Source organism: Peromyscus californicus, unplaced genomic scaffold, assembly GCF_007827085.1.
Source record: "Peromyscus californicus insignis strain IS unplaced genomic scaffold, ASM782708v3 Scaffold_3__1_contigs__length_106647218, whole genome shotgun sequence".
NCBI lineage: Eukaryota > Metazoa > Chordata > Mammalia > Rodentia > Cricetidae > Peromyscus > Peromyscus californicus.
Window position 1 is genome coordinate 78,489,537 of NW_026294551.1, and position 12,077 is coordinate 78,501,613.

Consider the following 12,077-nt stretch of genomic DNA (forward strand, 5'->3'; position numbering starts at 1 on the left):
AGACATCCTCTCTCAAAACTAAGAAACAGTAAATGTCTAATGACAGACAGTACAGGCAATTCCACAGCAGCATCTCTGTCTTAATTCCTCCAGGATCTGTCCCCAACCATTCCATTAGCTATACAGAAAACATCAAACTAGCTAGCTAGAAAGCTGCTTCCCAGCAGGAAAATCCTTCACAGCCTTTCTTTCAAATCTACAACAGACCTATGATAAGAATTGTAACACCCAAGAAAAATATCTAGGAAGAGAAAAATGTAATACCTACGTTTTAAATGGTTTTCTTTTTAGTCTATGTGTACATCTATGTGTGGGTTTGTGCCCACTGAGTGCAGTGCCTGTGGAGGCCAGAAGATGGCATCAGACCCTCTGGAGCTAGAGTTAGGGTAGGAGTGAGACACCCAATGTGGGTCCTCAGCAAGAGTGCCCAATTGTAACGGTTGAGCAATCTCTCCAGCCCCAGCACCAACATTTCTAAAGACGTACTACATCGTATCAAACCAACCTGTCCAAATGTAATCCTTCAGTATGGGACAAATAACAAGCTTTACACACTCATGTGAGAACTGTTCACACTTGGAAAATACAGGCTGGACGCACAAAAGGGGAGCATCTTAACCATCTGGTAAGCCAAGTGGGACTGTGACAAGAGAGCCAGCCGGAAATTTTATATTGAAGAAGGGAAGTTTGTGGGAAAATAATTCTTCCCGGTTTTCCCAACTGTTGAATACCTTATTCACTGTACTTTAAAATACTTCCAATGTTTTTAATATTTTTGAACAAACTCCGTATTTACTTTTTCCATGAAATTACTTCTTGTTAGGCACCCGGGTTGAATTCCTTCAGCATAGCATAGTCAGCTTGGAATGAGCTTTACATAACCATGCAGTACAGGGCTGACAAAAACTCAATACCTAAAACTTTTTTTTTTTTAAATAGGAACAGTTTAGGGAATATTTAAAAAGGCATCACCTAAATGTGCAGGCCATGAAGCAACTGACCCTTCCCGCCTTCTGAAGATTGTCTCTAACACGACTCCTCACATTTACAGAAGAAAACCAGAGTCTCAAGAGAGAAGCTCTTAGTCAGCGTTTGTCAACCAGGAACAACTGTCTAAGGGGACACTTGTCATGCTGGCTTTCCCACCTGAGGAGGGAGGAGAGGGCAGGACTGGTGCCTGCTGCTGGGTAAAGACAAAGTAGCATTCTACAGTGTGAGTGAGCGTCCATTTTGATGTAAAAAGGCACAGTTCTGACTGCTATGGCTAACCATCAAGGTAACAACTTTATACAGTCCATCAACACTCACGGCGCCTCTGAAACGACACTAAAGCAACCATTCTATCTAAAAGAGAAACGACTGAGTCTTGGCACTGCCAGGTCCTCTAAAGCCCAACTCTTTCCTTGTGGCCACAGCGCAGTCTGTACACAGGTCCAGTTTAACAGGGGACAGGGAAACCCCACAGAAAGAAAGGAGACAAGTTACCAAGGCCTGGGGAAGTGGGGAAGGGACGAGTGTAGGGATATGAACGTAACTGCCCATAGTTTTAAAGGTCAATTTGTCACAGCCTAGAATCACCTAAAATGGCAGTCTCAATTAAGGACTTGTCTAGAACAGACTGGCCTGTGGGCATGTCTGTGGGAGACTGTCCTTACAGATGACTGGGAAGACCCATCCTGAACGAGGCAGCAGCATTTCAGGGGCGGCCGGGGCTCAGGAAGGAAGCGAGCAAGGGTCTATGAGTTTGTCCTCCCTGCTCGAGTGGGATGGAGTGGGATGCGGTGCTTTGTGCAGCTGCCCAGACTTCCCCAGGACAGGATTACAGGCTAGCACAACAACCCTTCCCTCCGAGTGCTTTTTATCAGGATACTGTAACACAGCAAGAAAAATGGAAGTAGGGCACTGCCTGAGGAATCCTGGGTTTTATGCTGAGGTAATGAAAATGTCTGGGGATTACATAAGGTAATGAGGCACATGGGTGCGTTCTGCCACGTGACTGTCACAACAGAAAGGCAGTGTCAGCACATGAGGCTCCCAGGGCCTGGGTCCCAGGAGCTCAAATCCAGGAGGCTATGGAGACTGTGGAGCGGAGAGCCCTGTAGGATTTGTCACTCTTATCACCCACATTTTATAGTACAACTGCAGACTCAACATTCTCTTCCAGAACATCTTTAGAACATCTGACTGCGCTGTCCCGGAATGTCAGGGGCTCAGCACTACCTGAAAGCTTTCTTTCAGTTCGCCTTCTTAAAAGCTTCGCTTTGTCTTTGACTCTTCTCATCTTAAATTCTAATATTGTATCACAAAACATCTAAGGAGATGCTGGGGACATAACTCAGCAGTAGAATGTTTGTCTAAGCAGGTCGGAAAAACTATAACCCAAACGGAAACTACTGTATCCGTATGCTTCCAGAACCCTGCTGGGCTATAAGCAACACTGTTCTCACAATTAGTTACTACAACTGTCCGAAATGCTATAATAACAATACAAATGTTGTGACCGTTTCAAACTTGGGGAAAAGTGAATTCTTAAGTTCGTGGCTCTACAAAAATGACCTCTTTCACCCTCTACACCACCAGATTCCTTTCCTTCCAAGCGATTCTGTCTGCCTTTTACCTCAGCATAAGTAACACTTGTTACTCCTCTCTTTACAAGATATAAAAGCCAATTCTATACTACACTCCTTGTGTCTTAAAGCCTTTTCTTCTAGACCTTTCCGTTACTTTTCTTCTTTCTCATGCTCTGCATGTGCATTACTCCACACAGCTAAGGCCTCGAAGGGAGGTCTATATCCCAACAGACAATCAGCCTTAGGGTCATCACAACACCCTGACCCAGTCCCCCCGGGGGTGCCCACACTGCCATCTTCTAGGACCCTGGGCACGGCTCTCTCCAAATGCTGCCATCTTCGCTGTTCGAACCTAATCCCTGCCTGTCAGCCACCCTCCTCCAGGAACCAGCATCCTTCCTAGTCCCTCTACCTCCCTTCACCTGTCTGTCTTCTGAGGATAGGCCTTCAGCATCCGTCTGGCAAGCCAGCAAGACCACCTCAGTAAGACGGCCAGGCCCAGAAGCAGAGAGACTCCTTTAGAGGACCAGTTGAACTAAGCTGAGCTTGTCAAAAGTGAAACTGACTGATGAGAGGCCTCAACTCATAGGGAAACCACTATGCAGATACTCTTCTGCTAGATTAGCACTGCACCCCCAAGTGCAGGACTAAAATAAGGATTCGGGCTAACAAACATCTCCAAGGCCAACTCACATGTACCTTCAGTGCATCTCAGACTGAGGACAAGAAGGCTCCTGCTTCAGTGAGTTCTAATTTACAACATAAAGAGGGAGATAAGGGGAATGACAGAGACTGGGAATGAGGGAGGAGAGGGAATGGAAGAGGGAAAGGGGATGGAGAAGGGGAAAGTGGGAAAGAGAGCTGGGAAAAGGGCTGGGTGCATGAAGCCTGGCCATGCAAGCCTGAGGAATGGGGCTCACAGAAGAGTTAGACAGTCAGGGGATCAACTCTAACCCCAGGCAAAGAGGGTGCGGAATACCCTGGCGAACCAGAATGGCCATAAATGGAGAGTTCTGTGTTCAGCCCAAGCCTCTGACGTGGTGAATAAAAGCAAAGAGCAACGGAGGAAGACACCTGGTGTCAACACACATGCCTGCACGTGCATCCAACCACACACGTGTGAACAGGCAGCATGCACACCACACACGTACAAAGCCCAAATCATAAGTCACAGTAGGACAAGAGCAAATTCACGGCACAAGCCCAGGAGTTCTAGTTTACACTCTGTGACCATCTGAAGATGCTTAGAAGAGCTGGTCAGGAGGGACATTACCACGTTCCAATATGGAAAGTGTAGTAAGGTGACAACACACTAAGCCAGCCAGATGCCAACACTCCCTCCATCCTTCTGGGAACCCAAGAGTCTTTTCCTCATTGACCTTTTAGATTTCTGTAACGTGTGGAGTGCTGACAGTGAACCTAAGTACTACAGAACCAAACCCTGGACAATGTTCTCTAGTCCTCTGTGGGAGCCTCTTCACTTTCAACTGGAACTTTTGGAGTGGGGGAGACAAAGAATGTGTGAGATGCACAAGGAAGCCCTCAAAGACACCTTGAAATTGGGAAAAATCTTGCTATGTAAGCCATTAAAAATAAATGAACAGCAACAACCAAAACTAACAAACCCAGGAAGCTTAGCACTCTGGCTAGTGACTGCATCCTTTATGCTACAGCCTCTTAAGCAGTCTGACGTGGTACTTGAACATCTCGGGAACAATCTGTACACTCTGGCCACTTACAGGAAGCTTTCAAAAGATGCTCATTTCATAGAACAAGGAAGGGAGCTCCAAGTCCTTGCAATATGAACAAATAAAAAGTTCCCATACAAGAGCCCCCACTCAGGTATTCAAGCACCTGCATTTAAGCACCTAATGTGTACACACACACACACACACACACACACACACACACACACACACACACACGCCAACTGCAGCGTCAGCACTGGGCTTGTGACTGAGCTGTTCATGTACCCAGGTGAATTTTAACTGTTTTCATTCCTGCTTTTCTCTCTGCTCCTTTCTGCCCTCCTAGACAGATATTCAGTGCTTGGGTTTAGTAATGAGGGAGAAAATGCCAAAAGCTGGCCAAGTTTATTCCTGTCAAAACTTTTTGTGTATCTACAACAAAGTTCCACTTCACAATCCCTTCACAGAGCAGCTCTCAGGTAAGGGCAGTCCGGGTCCCAGGGGGCTCATGGTGACGTCTAGGGACACATTTTGGCTGTGAGAATGCTTGGGAGGAGGTGCTACTTGCATCTAGTGGGTAGAGACCTAGGACAGTCTCCACAACAGAGACTGAACATGTCTAAAATGCTACTATTCCAGGACAGACACACCCTGACCTACCATTCGAATTAGAGCTCTGTGTAGAATATTTGTGTTTTACATATAGTTGTTTGTATCTTACATATATATTCTTGGGACTGTTTTATATTTGAAAGCAAACCTCTACACCTATGCAGCAGCCAGGACAAAAATCATATATTTTCCCTTTTTTGAAAACCCTTTCTAGTGGGGACTTAATTAGGGTCACATATAAAATCAATGTGTTAATTCATAAACCTAACAATAAACTTGAAATTAAGAATACTAAAGTTTAACTTTTTTTAGAAAAGCATAAAATTATAGATGTGAATCATGACCACAAGCTTACAGGAACATGCATGGTTTAGTTCTGGATTGTCTCTATTTTAAAGTGGTAATGATTCTGGGATATATATTAACTACATCATTGCATGTGAAAAGCAGAGTTCAATAATTTTTAAAATCAAGAAAGATGGTATTTTAAAATTTTAAATCGACTATTACTAGGAAATCTTTTTTATTACACTCAGGACTGCTGAGATGGCTCAGTGGGTAAAGGTACTTGCCACCAAGCTTGACGATCTGAGTTCAAATCCAGATGGTGAAAGGAGAGAATCAATTCCCAAAGTTATCCTCTGACTTCTACATGTGTATCATGAATCACACACACACAGACATACACATACATACACATACACACACACACAAAATAAATGGCAAGATTTTTAATTATTTGTACTGTACTGAGTGATGTGATGGAGTTTTGAATATTTAATTCTTCTATACTACAAACTGTGACTACAGTCAAATTTCAAAAAAGTTTCGACTCACAGATACTCATCAGCATGATATAAATAATTAAAAAATAAACAGAAACCCAGCTTTCCAAGTGTTTATAAAATTTTCAAGTTAGAAAATCAATATTGATAAATATCTTCTACAGCCGGTTTCTGAAGTAGCAATTTAATTATCGAGATTAAGGACACTGTGTCATGTCCTTCTGGGTGGGAGCCTTAACCTTGAACGGCTAAGCCATCTCTCCAGCCCAGATATTGTGTCTTATGTAGCAGTGAAGGAGATAAATTATCTACAAAAATGTCTGGTAAGGAACCTCTACCCAGAATAGACACAGAGTTCCCACTACTCAATAACAGTAAAGACAATCCAATCAAACAATTGGCAAAGGACCTGAGTAAACATTTTTCCAGATAAGATTTATAAATGGTAAATGAAAAGACTCTCAACATCATTAGCCAAGAGAGAAATGAAAAGCCAAAGACTAATGAACTGTCAGCTCACACACACGGCGGAGGCTCCACAATGAAGTGTTTGTTGGCAAGGGTGTGGGGAAACTGAGACTCGTGCTGCTGGCAGAAATGCAGGATAGTACAGTCACTTGAAAAAGCCAGCCCTGCAGTTCTCAAAAAGGCAAAATCGGGAGACTGTATGGTCTAGCAATCCTACTCCAAGCTATGTGCCCAAGAGAAATAAAAACCAGCACACAGATACAGATGTTCACGGTGTAAGAGGCTCCAAGTAGAATGACCTAGTGCCCATGCATGGGTAGTGACAAAACTGGGGCTACAGCTCATTGGTAGAGGGTGCATCTAAAGTCCTGGGTTAAATGCCCATCATTGCACCACCACCTCCCAAAAAGGACGGGAAGCGGGGAGAGACAGGTAAGGAGGAGAAAAAGGAGGTGCCGAAATACTGGAATATGAATCAACTTGCTAAAATCAAAGAAAACTTGGCACCAAAGACCATGCTTGTACAGTTCAGGATAAATGAATCAAGAGACAAAATAAGGGCTAAGGAGATAGGATCACTTGCAGCAAAAGCCTGGGGATCAGAATTGGAATCTCCAGCACCCACATAAAAATGAAGACATGGCCATGAATGTCCTGTAATCCTAGCGTTGAAGGGATGGAGACAAGCTGTTCCCAGCTCACCAGTCAGCCAACCTAGCTGAGCCCATGTCAAGGCAGAGTGGTAGACCAGGACACCTAATGCCTCGATCTCTGCTCATACACGTGTGTACACATACACGAGAGAGAGAGAGAGAGAGAGAGAGAGAGAGAGAGAGGGGGGGGGGGGAGGGAGGAGGAGGAGGGAGGGGGAAGGAGGGGGGAGGGAGGGAGAGAGAGAGAGAGAGAGAGAACGCTTTGTATAATAAGGCCTAGAGGTGAAGGTCCAAGGGCTTGTGGGAAATGAGGAGTACCAAGATCTCTTAGGGGGACAGGAAAAGTCTAACATCCATTGTGGCCATAGTTTGCACAACTCTGCAAAAGCATCATGAGCTACTGAACTGAGCTGCATACCTTAAAGGGATGTGTGAAGCCACAGGTGAACCAAAATGTAAAACCATTTTTTTAATTTGGTTATTAAGATGACATTGTCATATTGGAAAGTAGTAAATGAAGTGACCTGCAATTTTAATGTGTCACTATTTTTAAAGTAGAGACATGAACACTGTATCTTAAAATACAGTATGTTCAGACATCGGTATTTATTAAATGTGACATGTCACAGGCAGTTCGAGGGCAGCACATCTTTGCTAACCTTTTATGAGGAAGGAGCAGGCAGTGAATTACACTGAAGGAAAACACTGGAATATGTCCTATCTTCAAAGTCACTCGACAGAACAAAACAAAAAACAAAAAGCCCTCTAAGACAGGAATTGTCTGTTGCTTCAAAGCGTTAGCTTGCCACAGCAGCATACTCACTGAGCCCACGAACCTGACCACTACAGTTCTCTTCCTATTAATCATGTGCCTCCCTATGAGAAGCAAGGCAAGTCTGGACCACCGCTCCCTGAGGTCTGCGGGCCTAAGATTGCATCTGCAGGTCCCCAAGTGACCCAGGAAGATAAACTGCTCTTGCCCACTATAAAATGTTCAAAATTCTTTTAGTATTTGGTATGTTTTAACTTTCTAATGATGAAACAAACATTAAACATTGAAAATAAAAAACCCTTATGCTAAAACTAAATACTTGCCATTATCACACCCTAAACAGGCTTTTTCTTATACCCTCGAATCTCTTCTGGGTCGCCCCTCCCCCTTTATATAACAGGATTTTGCCCCATTTAGAAATGGGTGGATTGGTAATACTGAAGATAAAACTGGAATTTGGGCCATTACTACACCATTAAACCATGTGCAAATACTCATGGTTTTTACCCAGGATTACGACTGTAATAAAAACAACAGTTTTGATAGGTCTACCTTGAATTTTGAGATCTTCTGCATTGCCCTCTCTAAAAGGCCAGAATGTACCACAGATTGCGCTACCATTTAAAGAGTAACTTTAAAAGACTAATAGCACAAGAAAACCCTCACAAAACACAACATGGCCCTTCTTAAAAGAATGGTAGTTGAACTTTGGTGAGCCTTCACTGTCTGCCAGAATTGTGCTAAGAAATCCAGATGCTTCACTTGACTCTTATCACTGTCCTTTAAGATTGTCATCACACTTCCTTAGGTGTGGAAACTAAGGCTTATCTTTCCAGTGACACACCAGTTTCAAAGTAGTAAATTAAGTAAGCTGCAATTTAAATGTATCTATGCATCTAGCCACCCAGCCTTCCACCTAAGAAGGAAGTACACGCCGCCTAGGTGTCGAGGCACTCACTTGTACACCGAAATGGCCAGTGTATTCCATGGATGAGACCTTTGTTTACTAAAATTCTTTGCTTAGTATTTTACTGTTTAGAATGAGTAGTGAAGTATCTCCACCCTGAACATGAACCAACACCATGAACAGGATGTAGCTTGAGGCTGACAGTGCTGTGTGAGGTCATCATGTTGCTCTCCCTGCTACAGGAAATAACTAGAAGTTGTTTCCACAGAATGCCTGGGAACATGATGCAGGGCCCAAAGTGACCAAGGTGACTCTATTCACTTGAGGAACCAAGCTGGGACCAGATTTTTAAGTTCCAGATTGTATGATTGGACACCACAGGGCAGTAAAAGTGACAGAAGTCAGATGTGTGCAAGCCCTCCAGGGGCCACTCTGTCTAGGCAGGGAGGGACAGGCAGAGGAGGGTGAAGAAATAACCCGCAGGATGTGAGGAGTAGATACTGCTGACGAGGGCGAAGATGCTGTATTCTGGGGGGGGAAGGGGGGGCAGAAGCAAGCGGCAGCTCAGCTATTTATTACTCTGACTCCTTTGTATCCAGAGAACCACAGGGAAAGCTGGGCAACTAGCTGACAGAGCTATGTAATTTCAGGAAACTTTCTGCATTTCCATAAAATCTGTCTACAATGAACACTGCAATTTTATAACCAGAAAAAATTATAACTTTTATTATTCATAAAAATCAATTCAGTTTTAGCCATGTAACATGAGATTTCTAGATTCAACTTCAAGCCTATATTAAAATGTGTAGGGCCCACACTATACTGAAGGCCACTGCCAAATCTCCTTAGAATTCAGTCTATTTCCTTGCAGTAAGTACATGTCAACCAAAGTTGTGAAACTTAAGTTTCAAAAGAAATTATACCTCAAAATATGCTTCAGGTTCAACTACATTTTAACATTTTTATCCAAAGGCAGGAAGCTTATATACTATGGCAGACTGCAGCTTTAACATTTTAGTCTCAAAGACACAATTAGTCCCAAGTCACTGATGGATTCTACACTTCTGCAGCTTAACACTGATTCTCAATGAAGACAGGGCTGGCCAAGAAGGGGAGAATTAATCTGCTTCTCACTGTCTGCAGAAATCCTGTTCTTGGGTAATACAGTGAAGTTCATCTTTAAATATAACCAGAAGGCCTATTTCCTGTTGTTTTTTTTTTTCAAAACCAGAATCCCAATATAATTCCAGCTATTAATCTTGAACGATAATATCTACAGAAAAAACAACTATCAAAAAATCTGATTTTGAAACCAACTGTGATGGTTATCTTGGCTGTCCACTGCTTTCTTGATCAGATTATTTGAGGTGGAAAGAGCCACCCTAAAAATGGGCCATACCTTCTGCAAGCCCAGATACAAGGACATGGAAGAAGAGATGTTGTTTTTTGCCCATTTCCCCTCATGCTCACAAGTCCATCTATACTGCTGCTCCAGCATCCTCCACAGATATTAGAGCCAACTTTTTTGGGCTTTCAATGTAGACTGAAAACCAACAGCCATTGTTGGACTACCTCACTGCATCCTGTGTAAGCCAATCTAACAAATTCCCTTTATTACAAAAATTCATTCTATCAGCTCTGTTCCTTTAGCAGGTCTTGACTAGTAATCTACTAAAGCCACAGCTTTGTAACAGTATTCATGAGAAACACTGTATTGACATTTAAAAACAGAAAAAGCAACTTTCAACTCAATCTTACATTCCAAAACTGGGGTTGCAGCCTTACCTGGATATCTGATGTCCAGCATAGAGGAGCAGGGCAGTCAAAAAATATAAATAAAGCTGAACCAGATGCTGCCTGGGCAAAGTGAGTAGCACAACACTTAAGACGTAACCTGCAGCAGAGACATGAACACAAATCATTGCACTTTGGTCTCCCAGTTAGTTATACTAGAGATAAGTTGAAATAAATTATTTTCCAAGTAGCTATAAACGAATGGGGTTTTCTTTTTAATTTCACTACCAAGGTTCATTCAGTTCAAAAATATCACTGGAGATTTTTACAACTGGAAATAGTATCTGTCACCTCTTACGTCATCTTTCTACTAATAATTAGATGTAGCACACAAGGGTACAACGTGACCCCTCTCATTGCCCCTTTCCTCAACGCCTCCTTCCCCATTTTACACCAATCCTCTCATCATCTCTGGACTCGTAGGAGCTACCCCTTCAGACTTCTCCATCTCCAGAAGGCCCCGTCTCTCCAACATCTTCCCATCCATCCATTCACCTACCCAACAAAGGTCCTCATTCAAGGGCTCCTCCCCATCCCGAAGGGAAAACCCATATTTCTCTTCACAGCAATCCCTGTTGTAGAATATTCCTTTACACTGTGTGAAAATGTGTCCCTATGATTGGTTTAATAAAGAGCTGAATGGCCAATAGCTAGGCAGGAAGAGGTTAAGTGGGACTTCTGGGGACAGAGAGGTCTTAGGGAAGAAGAAAGGCAGAGTTGCCAGCCAGGCAAAGAGGAAGCAGGACATGCAGGAGGAGAGGTAAAAGCCATGTGACAGCACACAGATTAATAGAAATGAGTTAATTTAAGTTATAAGAGCCAGTTAGAAACAAGCCTAAGCTAAGGCCAAGCTTTCATAATAAGTCTCTATGTCATGATTTGGGGGCTGGTGGTTCAAATTTCCCCTTGTCAATTAACTTTTCACTCCATTTGTACCCACACTTTTATTTTCTAATCATCTATTTAACCCTTTCTCTGCTATAAAATCGTTTTTACCTTTCTCCTCTATAACTGAGAAGCCAACCAGCATCCAAGCCAGAACCTTTGGCTATCCTGTCATCTTTAATCTGAGACACTGATCTCCTCTTGACCTCTCATTTCACCCTTCCGTTTTTTCTTTCACCTTCCTCAGTGAATGTTGGAAATGTGGTCCCTAAACAACGGTTCTCTCTATGGAGCTATAAAGGATCTGGCACAAAGGAGCAGTCACTTTTGCTTTGAATATTGATATCCCTTTCCAGATAAAATACCCACAAATAATTTCCCGAGTCCTCCTGTGTATGGAAACAAACAAACAAACAAAAAACCCACTTCTTATTTCAAATGGACATCCAACATCACAGGAAGCTTGAGATGGAGCCCATTTATGTGTTCACATAATCAGTTCTTCACCTGCTCCTGACCATGTAGCACAACCTCTTCCAATCTGGAAACCCCAGTCACTAAACTTACAACTTGGTTTTGAGTAAACATGCTTCAGAACTATTCATTCTGTGAAATTAACCACACAACCTTAACTAAGGTTGATAATGATGAAGCTGAGCCAATGATAATTTATAATTAAGCAAACTAGCAGCCTTTAAAAATGATGACCCACTTAAAATGTTACTGACTGGGGCTGGAGAGATGGCTCAGCAGTTAGGAGCACTTGTTCTTGCAGGGGACCCAGGTTTGATTCCCAGCACACCACTGCCTGTAATTTCAATCCCAGGAGATCAGATGCCCTCTTCTGGCCTCCATGGGCATCAGGCACATATGGCATGTGCAGACATCCATGCAGACAAAATACTCATATACATAAAATAGAATTAAAAACCATGTTACCGAT

The 12,077-nt window shown here is 43.0% G+C and overlaps 1 protein-coding gene across 4 annotated transcripts in view; it reads right to left on the reverse strand.

The window, feature by feature from the left end:
* The window catches only part of Rnf145 (ring finger protein 145), a 47,321-nt gene that overhangs the window by 23,615 nt on the left and 11,629 nt on the right, over positions 1–12,077 (reverse strand). For all 4 annotated transcript variants that reach the window (XM_052758396.1, XM_052758397.1, XM_052758398.1 and 1 more), the window contains exon 3: positions 10,241–10,349. In XM_052758396.1, the coding sequence (XP_052614356.1) occupies positions 10,241–10,349 (109 nt within the window). The remainder of the gene's footprint in view (positions 1–10,240; positions 10,350–12,077) is intronic.